This window comes from Watersipora subatra, chromosome 8, assembly GCF_963576615.1.
Source record: "Watersipora subatra chromosome 8, tzWatSuba1.1, whole genome shotgun sequence".
Taxonomy (NCBI): domain Eukaryota; kingdom Metazoa; phylum Bryozoa; class Gymnolaemata; order Cheilostomatida; family Watersiporidae; genus Watersipora; species Watersipora subatra.
In genome coordinates, this window is record NC_088715.1 from 7,042,996 (window position 1) to 7,058,898 (window position 15,903).

The 15,903-nt window shown below is 36.0% G+C and overlaps 1 protein-coding gene across 1 annotated transcript in view; it reads left to right on the forward strand.

The window, feature by feature from the left end:
* The window catches only part of LOC137402252 (NFX1-type zinc finger-containing protein 1-like), a 74,987-nt gene that overhangs the window by 15,928 nt on the left and 43,156 nt on the right, over window positions 1-15,903 (forward strand). The window contains exons 5-6 of the mRNA XM_068088748.1: window positions 5,469-5,649; window positions 11,740-11,954. Coding sequence (XP_067944849.1) covers window positions 5,469-5,649; window positions 11,740-11,954 — 396 coding nt within the window. The remainder of the gene's footprint in view (window positions 1-5,468; window positions 5,650-11,739; window positions 11,955-15,903) is intronic.

Genomic DNA, 15,903 nt, shown 5'->3' on the forward strand with positions numbered 1-15,903 from the left:
TCTTTTTCCTACAATTTTTGACGTAACTGATCTGTTGCATTTTTTTTGCTCTTTCAGTATCAACTTCTGTAATTTTTATTATTGTATCTTAAGCTTTAATGTTTTTTATGTTTTAAGAGCAAAACGTACAAAATGTTTACTTTTGTTTTCTTTTTCCATCATCATAAATAGAAATTTTTTTATTGAAATTAAACACTCTACCTTTACTCTTTTTTATTTATAGTATGCAGTATACAGTACAGTTTATGGTGTAAAATGTCGAAAAATACTTTACTGATGAGGTTTTCTCGCCTTGGAACGGATTAAAATTTACATACATTTATTCTAATGGGAAAAACTTTTTCCGATTTCGAACAACTCAATTTTCGAACAACCTTCTGGAACAGATTATGTTTGAGAACCGAGGTTCTACTGTGCGTTATTAAAAGATCTACGTCGCTAAAATTTTAAATTTATAGTTGCTTGAAAACCTTTAGTTTTTTTAAAATTTTAATATAGTTTTTAATATATTTTTTTTATATTTTTAATCCTGCACAAAATTTTTTCCTCATGATATGAAGTTTGAAAGTTAAGTTGTTTAACAAAGTTTGAAAACCTTTACAGTTGTTTTTATTTTCTATTTTAGTTTATTTCAATTACACAAAACACTTCTCTCATGATATGTAGTTTGAAAGTTAGAATGGTAAATGTTGTTATATGTTAAATACAAATCAATTTTCTGTCCAAAGACTTTTCTATTACCCCGGCGACGCTGGGTGGCACAGCTAGTATTTCTATATACAGAAAAAGTTACAGGGTTAACCTTTTCTTTCAGATATTTATTCCGTGATTATATGACAGCGTTTGCGTGAATTGCTTAGCGTACATGTGTCAAACCCATGCCCTTGGGCCAAATTATACCCACACAAATTATACCCACGATATTTGATTAGATCATATAAGTTATGCACTATACATGTAGCATCGGATGCGCTGTGCCACTTTCACGACAAATCCCACAATTATTTGCTAGTATGTTGGCTCGCAATCAAAACTAGTGTCATCAATTTGACTCTTTGGAGCTACATGTAAGCTCAGGTATGTCCAAGTCAAGGCCAGTGAGAAGGTTTTTTATGGTCCCTGGAATGATGTTGATGTATTACTAGACTGGCCCCTAGACCACAGCAAGTGGCAGCACCCTGTGGCAATATTATATTTCTCACAATGCTTTTTAACGTACGGACCTTCATTTCATGAATGATGCGGAGAACACATAATTCATGAAATACATGACATGAACACATGATGTATATACACTCATGTGAACGCATGATGTGAACACAATCATGAAATACATGATGTGAAATGCATCAATGAACACGCCTTATGTCGAACACAATCTTTTTTGTCCACTCCATATGGCATTTTTTCGCCATGCAACATCAACGAAAATGTTTCTCAAAATCACATTTGGCTGTCGGTCTGCTGAATGCGTTGGAATAACAAAGATGCAGATATATGCTTTTCACTGGAATCTCTTACACAACGCCTAAAAGAGATATACATGTAATCTTCGCTCTCTCTCACTTCAGCGTAATTTGTTATAAGTTATAGTGGAAACGAAACTGGAAACAAGTAATAAAGATTGGTTGATGAAAAAATTAGGTTTAGTTTTGTAGGATACTAAAACTTGGCTTTACGTGTGTGAGTGTTTTATTTCATCATTTAGTAGAAATACAACATTGCGCAAAATGAAGATATGGTTATTATATTGACTAAGTTAAACAAAATACATGTAAACGAAAGCATAGTTTCTACTTGTTAAAGGTTGACTTGCTACAAAATTCACATTACAGTTATTTGGTATCAAAAGATTCACCATGTCTTACTTTGCTGTGTTGTAGGTGCAAAATATGTGGAAATGTGATTACAAGCTCTTAAATGCTCAGAAATGAACAGTGAATCGCCGCCATCACGAAAACGCCGTAGTGTGGAATCTCTTTATTTTGATGACATTCTCAAACATTGCGGTTATTGTTTTGACATGTGATGTTATCACATGAATTGAAAGGCCAATAAAGGTCTCAATATAAAACTTATCGTAGCACTAGTTTATGACAAACGCTTCGGGTTTTACCGAAAAGCCTGTATCAAATATAAATGCTCGCTACTTTACAGTTTTGTTTTGGCTTGGTCTAATCGTCTAGTCGTAATCTGATCACGTGACCCATACTACCTGCCAAATGCCGCGAACAATTTTTGCAGCATTTTCCGGCTAGCGCAGGTGACCAACAGGCTGCTCATGTTTATCAGAGGATGATATGTACTCATTTCAAGCTAAGGTTAAAAGATTAAACAAAGTTTTACGGTAGGTTTTGATATATCAGTGCTGAAAGTGACAGCATTTCAATGACGATGAAATAGACGCATAAAGACAATAGAAAATGGTTTTATTGAATGCTTGAAGTATATTTGTGTAAATATTTCGACGAATGAGTTTGCATGAACGTGTAAACCGAAGCCATCGTGTTCAAGTACCTCCCGTTTGAACCGTTTTGGAAAGAGATTCTAATCTACGGCGGTCTTGTGATAACGGCGATTAACTGTTTGTTTTTGAGCTTTTAAGAGCTTGTAATCACATTTCCACATATTTGGCACCTACAACACAGCAGAGTAAGAGACATGGTGAACCTTTTAATACCAAATAACTGTAATGTGAACTTTGTTGCAAGTCAACCTTTACGGCATGATGAGGCGTTATTTTTTTGCGACTCTATACGACATTTTTGCCTTATGGTGACACTGGAACGAATCAATGTCATATGGCGAAGGTTAGCCTGTCTTGACAAACTGTTGTTTTTGTGGAGTTGTCCTCCCGGTCGAGCGGACAAGCAACACAACAACTTGTCACAAGATGTACTGCACCTAATGCATCAGCTGCACTTATAGGGAGTTGTTCTCTTCCGTCTATGCGGCTTGGCTGCGATGTTACGGCAGTCGCTCCATTGGTAATCATAACGGATTTTGCGCAAAGATTTATGTAGAAAAAAATAAGATTACAACGTTTTTCCAAAGACCAGTCTCTGTTGTAAACGTTAGTAGAATTTAAGAATAAAATAAATTGAAAATAAAATCTATAAGAACAAATAAAACTAACTGATACAAAAATAGAACTAAAACTGACCGAGTGCACAAATAACGACATGTTAAGTTGCTGTTGTTGCCTAAGTTCTCAGGTTCTACTAAAGTTTACCGCAGAGGCTGGTCGCAGGTTAAACGTTGTAATCTATTTTTTTCTACATAATCTTTTGCGCGAAATTCGTTATGATTACCAATAGAGCGACTGACATAACATCGCAACCAAGCCGCATAGACGGAAGAGAACAACTCCCGATGAGTGCAGCTGATGCATCAGGTGCAGTACGTCTTGTGACAAGCTGTTGTGTTGCTCGCCTGCTCGATGGGAGACAACTCCGCAAAAACAACAGTTTGTCAAAACAGGCTAGGCGAAGGTCGACTGTACTTACTAGTACCTGGGCAGTCAGTGTGCGTGGGAGATCGTCAGGTGTACCAATGAAGTACAGGAAATATGTATAGTAGGCGCTCCTATAATATAAATTCCACATAACATGAAGCATTTATGTAAAATTCTTGCTTTGTCTTACATAAGAAATGCCATATAACTTGAAGTGTCAAGTCAACGCAAGTTCTCAAACTCGATTTGAATAGCAAGAGTTCCTTAGTTAGCAGCCTTAAAAGTAGCGTTTTCCCTCTTGCCGTATGCGAGAGAGACGACGATGCGTAGGGATATGTACCTCTTTAATATACCCATATGTACCTTAGCAGTACAGTCAAACATGGATAACTCGCTTTCGGATAGCTCGAACACATGGTTAACTCAAACGGATTTGTTTGGTTCGTTCCCACACTGATAAATTGCTTCAGATAACTCGACCTCAACTTCATTAACTCGAACAGTTTTTTGCCTAACGGCTACCGAGACGATTGGTATCGCTTTAGAATATCACTTTATTCTAAGCAATAGAGATAAACCTCAGCTTTTAGTAGTTCATAGGCGCCGTTGTTACCATCATCGACAAAATATTTTTGTCAACGACTTTTCTAAAGGTTTAGAAAAATTTGATTTTTACCAAACATCCACTTAGCGATGGCCCTTCGAAGGCAATGAAAAGCGAGGTAATTTTCGCATAAACTTAAAACAAATCGGCAAAATTGATCTTGGTTAAAAGTCTCAAAAAAAAAAGATGTCTTTTTTTCTGAGCATTTCAACAGCGATCAAGTTTTGCCAATTTTAATCTGAAAACCTCCTGGCAGTCACATCACCTAAAACAACAAACAAATCTCAAGTGATAGAAAAATCTCTATACTTTCTAATAAAAAATTTTCAAATTTTACATTAGAAGCATTTAATTTGAAACAAGCCATTCATGCTTATGATTTATATTATAATTTGTATATGTACATGTATCTACTGATAAATACATGCACTTGTAACAGTGCTCTGATAACTTGAACGCTCTTATAACTCGAACACTTTCACTCGGTACCTTGAAGTTTGAGTTATCCATGTTTGACTGTATATAGTGTGCCATCAGAGGTTGTCAGCTGGGCCGGTTAAGCAGCTATAAGTAGCTGCACAAGTATTCAGAAATACTTTAAAGCGGTCGAGTGGCGCAGGTGTTGGAGTGTCGGTTTACATTATGAGTTCTCCAATCCTGGCATCAGAAACAACAATCGTCAGAACAACTGACAAGTTAACTTTCTGACACCCATGAACAATGGTAAAATGGAAAGTGAACACCGAGTACCAGGTAGGAGTACATGTTGACGGAGGTACTTGGAAAATCTGTGCAGATAAATTTCTATCACTGTTCTCTTCTTTGAAGTAAATTTAGCCCACTTTTGCAACAAGAAAAAATATAGGCTATATTTCAAATTACCTGAAATTGGTGATACTACATAGAGTACTCAGCATAACAGTCTGTTAACAGTAGTGTTAACAGACTGTTACCCGAACATGGCATAACAGGATCTTTAAAGTTGTTAAGAGTTGTTATTCCAAGTTGCTGGTGGAGTTTTTCTTGCGGAGACAATCGTATTTCATTTAGATATCAGATTCTCACTCCCTCCAGGTACCATGTCCTGAAAGAATGTAGGCGATCATGGTTCCCCTTCTTCCTATAACCATGACTGTTGGCAGGTTTCAACAGTGGTTTCTCATTGCTGTCTGTTGAGTATTATTTACTGAGACACCTTCTTTAGCTGGCAATTGACTCGCTAAGGCGCTCCTCCACGAGTCTTATTTAGTGGAGCTTGCAGGTTGTGATGTGTTTTTCAAGAGGCGCACGATTTTTTTTTGGTGTTGTTGTGAGACTGCATGTACCATTTTTTCCAAACATGTTTATACGTTTACAAACATGGCGTAATTTTCTTTGGTAATATCATAGCCATGCTATTAACTCTGACAGATAACGGATTCGAGATTAGCTTCATGGCAGAGTCGCTGAAGGAATACAAGGAGATGAGCAACCAAGTTGGACCCTTTCTAGCTGTGGAATCAGAGGCGTACCTCGAGTCGTACACACATGTGCTCAAAAGACTCCAAGACATGCACAGCGAGAGACTGCCTCTAGAGAGATACATCGTTTAGTAAGTAGCCACCTTTTACATATTTTATGTAGCAGTGAAACATACCCGACTATAGCTAATTCCATTGCTAGTTGGTGCCACTCTTTAGCTGTCATTGGCTCTTTTAGCTAAGCGGGGTTTATCTCATCAATCAAGGAGGAGAAAACTCTTACATACATGTAGGTATGATCTTGCCCATGTAACCTTATGTTGTAACTGTGGAGATGACGATGCTACTATGATAGCGGGTTTTCTCCCAGCTGGGGGGGGGGAGTAGGGAGTTGTCCCAACCATTTGCTTCCTTTTTTCCTAGATCAAAGTTTCTAGAAACTCTGAGCTAGGAAAGAAAAGGAAGAAAATGGTTAGGGTGGTGAGCTTGAAAAATGATAAATTGGTATCATGACGGAAAAAATTTGTTTTAGCCGCTTACAATAACCTCCATGGTAGCAGAATTCAAGGTTGTAAAAATATAAAGACACTCATAGTTGTATTAACCTTCTGGTCTGGAAGCTGCTGTGCAAATGACCAGCCCTACTATCAGCTCAATCCATCAGCGAGGTGTAAAAATTCAATTAGTTTTTGACTCTTTCATTTTACACAAGCTCTATTGAAAGTCAGTACAACCCTGTTTAAATATTTACAAACATTGAAATTTCATTTTAGAAGGTATCTACCAATAATTAGTTACACATTCTATTAGTTTTTGATGAAATAAAATGAACAACTTGAAAGGTTTGTTGCATGTAGTGAGCACCAGCAGAAGTGAGCACTATTTTTGAAGCAACCTTAACAAGTTTTATAAAGATTGAAACATGTTTTTTAAAGCACATAAATTACATAATTTTTTTATTGTATATTTCAATACATCAGAGTCTTGGCTTTCAAATGAGCTATTGTTTGCCATGGTGAGACAGACATTAGTTGATGTTTATAGGATTTCCTCAGACCTCTACTGCAGAAATGTTTACTGGCATATGCTCGGAAATTGTGACGTCACAATTTTCATATGCGGTGTTGTGTGCTCTTACCGCCTATTTTATTGCTTACCGCTTATATTTATCAACTACGATAATGACGCTAGTGTCAGGCGAAGAGAGGACAACTCCTGCGAACCATGAAGATGACAAAGGAATGAGTGTCATTAGTTCTCCATGTACAGATTATTTCTATGATAAATAACACAGATTCCAAGCACCATACTATGTTTTCCCGATGATATTATGCACTTGCCCTCTCATTTTATTGTGATGTTGAGGGTCGCGACTGAGACTAATTAGTTTCTAGCATTGCGTGATCTCGCGAAAGTGCGATTGACATACCCTAGGACACTTATATTTCGCTAGTATTTAGTTTCGTGAGTAGCATACAGAGTAAAATTTTGCTGCAACTTAATTTCGCAACTCTGATGAGTGCGAAAATATAATGACGTGAAAATAAATGCATTGGAACAAACATAATTATATTCCTCAGGTTCGGTTCACCAGTAAGAAAAAAATTTCAATTTGGGACTAGTTTGTAATTGTGAACCGCAGGTAGAATTGTATGGCCGAGATCGATAATGCAATTTGATCGCTTGCTGCCATTTGTTTTTTGGACTACTGTAGCATGGAATTTAATTACGCTGAAACTTTTAACGTTTTTGTGACAATGCAGCTTGTTTTTATATTAACGTATTTTAATTTTAGCGATCAACGGTGTTGTGTATATTAATTTTAATGTTTTCCTAAACACTCAACTGCTGCTAATAATAGCTGAACATCTTTATTACAGTTAATACAAGTTGTATACAAATACATACTGTACATGATACAGCTGCTAGTAATACTACCGCTACAGATACTAGCACAGTGTGTAGTTATTATAACTTCTTCCCTTCCTTTTTTATTAGTGTTATTTATCAGAGCCAACTCTTTCTCTATTGCCTCATCTTCTGAATCATTTTAAGTTATTGAAGAGGTGTCAGTGGTGAATCCAAATCTTTCCAGAGCCATGTTGCTTGTGTAGTACTGTGAGTGTCAGTGTGTCTTTTTTTTTTCAAGACGGTGCTCACTGCATTGATTGATGTCCCCAACAAATAATAGCGCTACTAATGCGTGTGCATTGACATCAAATTCCTGTCATTATAAATCATTGTTAATGGGAAAATAATCATAATTAATTGCAAAATAATAACGTAATAAATTTTGACAGTCAAATTATTTTGTTGGTTTATATTTTAACGATGCTATAATGGTCGTTAAAAACGTTAAAATAAATGTCGTTATTAAATTCCATTCTACAGTATCAATGAACAAAGCTATTTAATTCCACGTTTTCGCTCGTTTGTTATGATAGTTTAGTTTCGCTCATAAAATTTTTGCGAGAGGATGACTCCGCGAAAACGCGAAAGTTAGATGAGGCGAATACATACGTGTCCTCGGGTATAGTCCTAGGGCCACGCAACCACCACAGGTCACAATTTAATCGATGTGATTTGGTTACCTTTATCAACGACAGTATATTTATTGAAGCATAATTGATTAACTCAGAACATGTGTTTGTATTGGTTGGGCGTTAGCACGATCTCGGGCATTGTTGATTATCTAGAATCCTAGTTTATTATTAGCGCTATCTGGGTTTAACAGCACCGGTTGTCACAGAAAAGCGCAGCCTCAATGACTGCGAAAGGGATCGATTACCTAAGGCTAAATAATAATTGTGACATCACATTTTGAGAACCTGAACCAAGTGTTTTTTTTGCAGGGCATACTTTTGACACCCTGTTTTTCATAGTTCTATTATTCTTTGTGTATTGAATATAGGCTCATTCGAAAGCTAAGACTCTGATGTATTGAAATATATAATAAAAAAAATTATGTAATTTATGTGCTTTAAGTTAAATAAGAGATTTTTGCTAAAAATATTTATCAGTTTTTTATATCTAGGAAAAACCAAACTTACTTCTCATTCCAACTGTATTTTTTGTCGCGAAGCCAAAAAGGAAAATGCTGTCATTGAATAGAGTGAGAGCCGGAAAACTTCATTGCTTTAAATTCTTCATAGAGCTGATCCTGGGAATCATATCATGACTTTAACTGTATACGAAGACGCCGCCGCATAAAATTAAAATAATTTAAACAAGTAATTCACTATTCAATAAAACTAATCGCTGCATTCCAAAACCGTGCAAGCCACTGGCAGCATTGTAAAATTTGCGACTGACCATCTGGCAGAACAAGCTGCTGTTGGATATTGATATCTTAGCTTTAATGGTTTCTAAAGCTAGACTTGCATTTAAGGCTTTTACGAGCTTGTGCTGCCAAACTCGTAAAAGCCTGTTTATTAAGCTCATAAATTTATTTGGCTATTTATTGCGAGGCTCGTAAAGCCTCGTAAAAGCTAGTAATTTATTTTAAAATAAAATAAAAATTAAATCTGGCACTAGTTTAAATTTTGAAATAAGTTATCAAAGTTTAGAAACTTTATAACTCAAATTTAGTGTAAACCAAATGGTTGCCACTAAACTTATTGAAAACTTGTATTTATTGTTTTTGGTTTCAAGTTGGACTTTCAAAAGAGCACATGAGATATTTTAACCATTTTGCAGGAAGATTTTTGAGGCTGTTTCAGGCTACCAGGCTGAATTAATTATTTAAAGAAATTGAATTTGTCAAAATTTATGATTTGCGTCAATTAATATATTTACCTGTACCATGATTCTATAAACAGAATAAGACAGTATTTACTAGTAAAGGCATGGGTCAGTGATGGTCTGATTGTTTTACAGTATCCATTTTGAAAAAGAACTACTGACTTATACATGTAATCTAGTCTACTGTACAAGCATTCTTTACAAATTGTAGCCTCAAACTAGGCTACACACAACATACTGGCTAGAGCCCAAAAACACAAAGCAATACACAACGATTTCTTGCAATATGTGAAGGTTTTAAAATAACAAAAAAATATGGAGTAGTTTGGCATTGAAAGCGGGTAAAATGAATATTTACTGTCATGATACCCTTTATCATTTTTCGAGGGCTTCTAGTTCATCAGATGTTACTATTGGATAAAAATGTAAAGGTTTGAGGGCGATTGACCGACCAATGTCATCCATGCAAAAAAACACCCTTAGAAAAAAACAATATCTCGTTGCGCGTAGTTGCGTAAAATGCCAAAAATCTCATTCCTTCGTTAAACGACTCGAAGTATTTGTAATTTAAAGTTCCTACTATTTTAAATCTAATGGGAAAAGTAAATTAACCTTTTGTGCTAAAGTTACCCACTGTTGTATGATGAAATGTGTGAGGCTTGGGGACTACCCTTTTATTACCACGAGTGGACAACCCCTCAAAGTGAATATGATGTTGCTTTACTTGCTGCAAGCAGACACTGGACATGTTTTAAGAACATCAATGCATAAACAGTGACTTTGTGCTTTTGGCACGACACATTTAAGCCCAGTGGAGACATGTAGAGCCGCAGGGAACAGGATATCATTCTGTCACCGCTTTATGCCTTTTCTGGGAATTGAACCCTGACCTCCTGTTCATAGGGCAGGTTCTCTACACCACTAAGTCATGACAACTCCACACATGACACGACATACTGGAATACGCAATACAGTTTCCAACTTCATTTACATGCAAACCGACAGGCAGTTAAGTAGGGTATCAGCAAAGTGGTTAGCTTAACTTAGCAATAAAAAAGTTTCCATAAACTTGTATCAAAATATAAAGTGGCTCTTTTTGATTTTTTGTTTGTATTATTTTTCAAAGTTTGGGCTTTCACTCATTTTTACTGGAGTAATGTTAGATTAGTCTGAAAAGTATAGCAAAAATTGGAAAAAATATAAAATTCGTCTGCATTCCAGAGACTAGTATGGTGTTATTATATTGAAGTGAAAACACCACTTGCACGATTACTGCCTTGGTGCTTTGCCTCACATACCATCGGTACACCGGTGCCGTCAGCAGTACACCCGTAGATAGCTCATTGCAGCATCTGGTCTTTCCCTTCCCTTTAAATTAATGGGCAGTTAAATACAGTGAAACTCGGATAACTCAAACTTCATGGGACTTAGCAAAAGTGTTCGAGTTATCAGAGCACTCTCATAAGTCCATGTATTTATTAGTAGATACACGTACATATACAAACTACATATAAATCAAAAGCATAAATGGCTTGCTTCAAATTAAATGCTTCTAATTTGAAGCTTAAAAAATTTTCATCAGAAAGTATAGAGATTTTTCTATCACTTGAGATTTGTTTGTTGTTTTAGGTGATGTGACTGTCAAGACATTTTCAGATTAAAATTGGCAAAACTTGATTGCTGTTGAAATGCTCAGAAGAAAAGACATCATTTTCATTTGAGCGTTTTAACCAAGATCAATTTTGCCGATTTGTCTTCAAGTTTACCCGAAGGTTACCTTGCTTTTCCTTGCCTTCGAAGTACCATCGCTAAGCGGATGTTTGTAAAAAACTAATTTATTGGCAAAACCTTTAGAAAAGACGTTGCCGAAAATATTTTGCCGATGATGATAATAACGACGTCTATGAACTACTAAAAGTTGAGGTTTATCTCTATGGCTTGGAATAAAGTGATAACAACCGTTTCGGTAGCCGTTAGGCAAAAAACGGTTCGAGTTAATGAAGTGGAGGTCGAGTTATCTAAAACACTTTATCATTGCGTGGGAACGGATCAAACAAATCAGTTCGAGTTAACCATATGTTCGAGCTATCCAAGGGCGAGTTATCCGAGTTTGACTGTAGCAACTTTTGGCGAGTGTTTGCAATGAGTAAGCAACTCCTCATTTGTAGTTCAAGGCAGTAGCTGCAGAATTTGAGCAAGGCGTTTGATGTTTACAAAAAATTTATAATAATAATAATAGAAAATACCATAGCAACAGACGTTAGGAAATTGTTTTCAACGCCATGATTGGCAGCCAACATACATGGAATTATCCACCAATAGCGTGACTGTTTACTAGTGATGTAAAGCACGTTTAGCCTATTAGGAGCAAGTATGTGACTGACTTCGTTAGTCAGAGAGTTATTCAATACATAGACAGTGCAAGAATTACATCTACTCTCCGCTTCATCTCTATACAGCTCAGCTTATTTTTTATTCAGCTGCCAGAAGGATATCAGGAAGCCAGCAGGTTTGACAAGCATGGCCGAATACTATCTGCCCACAGCTGATAAAAATCATTATATTCGTCTCAGCTCGGTCGTCCGAGATGGACAGGCTATCGTCTCTCGCTCTACAGCTGCTAAGTTTGGCCTCAATCCATCGCAATGTAAAGCTTACATTTCTGCTCTTTCTCAGGAGTTGTCCATCATTCAAGGTGAGTTAGAAACAAGTTTTGTAAAATTGACAACATTTTTTTAACATTTTCCATTATTTGCTGTAATGACTCTATTTTTTTTTAATTAAAATTCTGTCGCGAGAAAATATTTTGGTCACTAAAGCAAAGCTGTACTTTGTCATTCGGTACAGGGTGACTGATATTACTTTAGTTGAACACTTAGTTTGCTGCCAAAGTTTATTGTTTGCTGATATAATTTGATAAGATACAGCGTCATGTAATATTGTGTACTATAATATAAGATGTGATTTCAAGTGGTGTGATCTGGTATGGCGTGGAATGACTTGGGCTGATATAATTTGATAAGATACAGCGTCATGTAATATCGTGTACTATAATATAAGATGTGATTTTAAGTGGTGTGATCTGGTATGGCGTGGAATGACTTGGGCTGATATAATTTGATAAGATACAGCGTCATGTAATATCGTGTACTATAATATAAGATGTGATTTTAAGTGGTGTGATCTGGTATGGCGTGGAATGACTTGGGCTGATGTGAACCGCTGTGATATATAGTACATAATAATATAGAGTATAATTTAATATACCATAGAACCTCTAATTGAGCGCCATAGCGCTCTATTTTTCAACCCTTTCTCTATCCTTCCTCTCTCAACTGGAGGCGGCGTTCAAATAGAGGCTGGCGGTCTATTTTTCAAACGGCGCGTTAAAATTTTTTAAGATAAATTTAGTCTTATTGCAGGCGAAGCGAATGTCGCCAATATTCTACCCTCTTTTTCCGGTGGACCGGTATTAAACATTTTGAATGCAAAAAATCTGCTAACTTTTAACTTGTCAAAGATCTCTAAATAAATGTGCATCAAAAAACAGAGAAATATCTCTACCAGTTGATATCTATTGCTTGCAATTGACCTGCGATGTTATTATAGCCTGTGATCTTCTTTGCAATTTGTTGGCATTTTCAATTTTTATTTTATTCTAAATTTGAAGACATTTTTATTTTATATATTTCACATTGTTAAATGAAAACTCATTGCACTCACTGATATGTCTGCTACAGTTTGCAGACAAAGCTAGCTTGTTATGTGCAATAGAAGTGGAGTTATGGACATCAATCCATTGTAAGCTGTGTTAAGACAGCCGCAAGGATGCTATTAAAAACATGCTATAAATCTGCATATTTATCAGGTATACAATAATAATCTATTAAATGATACAAATATATATTCATGAACAAGTGACATAAATAAACCATACTTATATAACATGCAAAAACAAAAATTAACGTTTTTAAAACAAAAAATGTTTCTATCGTTTGCTCGAATTGCTACGCTCTGATTGTTGCCTTCGATGGAACGGGCATCCTCTAGTAGTCTAATACCTTCCACAATATCTTCTGGCCTCAACTCTTTGTCTGCACGGTTGAACTAGTCAATACTAGCGTCCAAACAATTTTTTGGCAAAGCAAAACTTTCACGCGCTGCTTTTATCACTAAAGCAGCGCCTAAAAGTTTTGCTCGCACTAAACTTAACCTTTGGTCCAAAACTTATGAACCGGTTTTTATATACATAAAAACTCCCGGCGCTGATACTTCCCCCTAAAAGGCCCATTAGGTTCGGCCCAAAATCACGTTTTAGGGGGGTTTTCAGACCATGGGGCACTGTCAGTGAATTTGCTGCTTTAGGGGGTTTCCACAGCCAAGCCAGTAAAAGGGCCCATGCTCATTAAGGTTTTATTCAGCCAAATAATACTAAGAAATTGCACCGAAATTCCAGTCTTCATTTTAATGCAGATTGCATTAAAATCTGCATGCTTGCTGACAGAAAAGTAAGGGAGAAGAGGCAGTCGATTCTGCATCATCTTAGCAATCCTTTAGGAATATACTCAGAATGAACGATATGATATTTCTTTCATTGATATTCATTATGTTTTCCTTTGTAAAGGAAAATGATCATCTGATGGTTGATGTTTGGAATCAGTTTTATTAACCCTTTTGCAGGCATAGCGACAATTTTTGTTGTTTTGCGATACTGACGCTAGTAAACAGAGCGACTATTATGTCGCCACTCAAACGGTTTTTATAAATCGATTTATGGTTAGCTAATTGCCTTTTTAGTTTAATTTTTTTACCAATAGTAAACTACAATATATTGGTTTCTGTTAGCAACAAAAAATAAGCCGTTTGCAAAAGAAAAAACGATCGTTTTTCAATACTAAACAAACGAAAAATCCGAAATAAAAACGTATTTAAATAAAATTGGGAATTTTGTTTGTAGCTTTTTTCTGCTCTATTATTGCATGAATCATATTGTCTGTTTAGCGGGGCGTGGAACCTTCGCGCCCTCTTGGGAACTCCCAGTGTTTAGGGGGTGTATTTCGAATTGACCAACCAGGTGATTGGGGGTACAATATCCAAATTCAAATTGATCAACCAGGTGATTGGGGGTACAATATCCAAGTCTGGGCCTATCCAGGTGGGTGTTTCTTTCAGAGTATCGGCCCTGGGTAAAAACTACTATTAACCTGAAACAGTTAGTAGTTATTTCTATGGCGTTGCTTTCAAAGTTCATCTACTATCGTAAATTAAAACCGTTTGTTATACGTATATGTAGGCTACTTCGGAGAAAAAAGACCACGTTAGACAGAGAGCTACCACTAGCCTGAGACCGTTATTGATTATTTCTATGGTGTTACTTTTAAAGTTTAACAGAAAAAAATGAAGCTTTGACGTTGGACAACGAGAGAATAATTGTTATTGATATAAACGATTCATCATTAATACGATTTTGTGGACACTTCAACTGATCAGTTGATATTATGAGCTCGTAAAGATTAAATAATGTCAAAATGGCAGTCAAATGAAGGTGGTATTCAATTGAAGAGTAGCGGTCTATTTTTCAACTCTTCTCTCAAGGTGGCAGTCAATTAGAGGTGGCGGTCAATTAGAGGTGGTGTTCAATTAGAGGTTTTACGGCAATTGTAATCATAGACTATAGTTTGAAAACTCACAGCATTCATCATAGTAAAAAGGGGACATTAAAGTTGATAACACTAAAAAAACTTTTCAGTCTCTGAAAAATTACAGATATTGTTAGTTTTTAATTGTGTGATCGGAGTATTTTTAAAAGCACAATAAAGTAAACACTATGAATATAGCTACTCTTTGACAAAAGACGTAATTTGCATAACCAAGGGTATGCTACAAGGTCACTACTAAACATACGTGTTGTTCTTTATCAATGCAGTAGAAACTGATGTTCTGTGATCAGCTAACAGAGTTTATTAATGCAGACTGTTCTGGTTCTAATTTTATTAGCTTCGGATGAAAAAAGTTTTTCATTTAAAATTAGCTTTTCAATGACTATAGAGACAAGGTTTCGCATAACAACAATTGTTTATACATGAAGAACCACGCTCTTGCTTGTAATAGATATATGTGAAAGCCAGTAATTAAATATTTTAAAATAATTCTTTAATTGGTTAAAATTTTTTTTATTCATTTGATAAAGCCTGTAGACTGGTAAACTTGTCTGTAGTGTGCTCTGTTATGTCGTACCACGTCTATTCTTGTGCAAATATTGGCACCACCATCACACATTGTTAATGATCCATATTAGGTGACATTATGTAGAGAGAGCGCAACTCCAAGTTAGGCACTGTTGCGATTGATGAGGAGTCTTTATCACTGAGCTGCAACAGTTTCCTTCCATTAGTAACAAATTTATCCGCTGCAGCAAGGGAAGATCCCTGCTATTTTGAGAAGCCTAAGTTTATGTTACAAGCTTTGTTGTTATTTGGGCCGATGTACTGATGGTATGCAAGGCAAAGAACCAAGGCAGTAATCTAGCGAGTAGTGTTTTTACTACAATATCATAATAACACCATACTAGACTTTGGAATGCAGGCAACTTTTATTTTGTTTTATTAATATGAGACATGCTAAACTTTCTGCTATACTTTTCA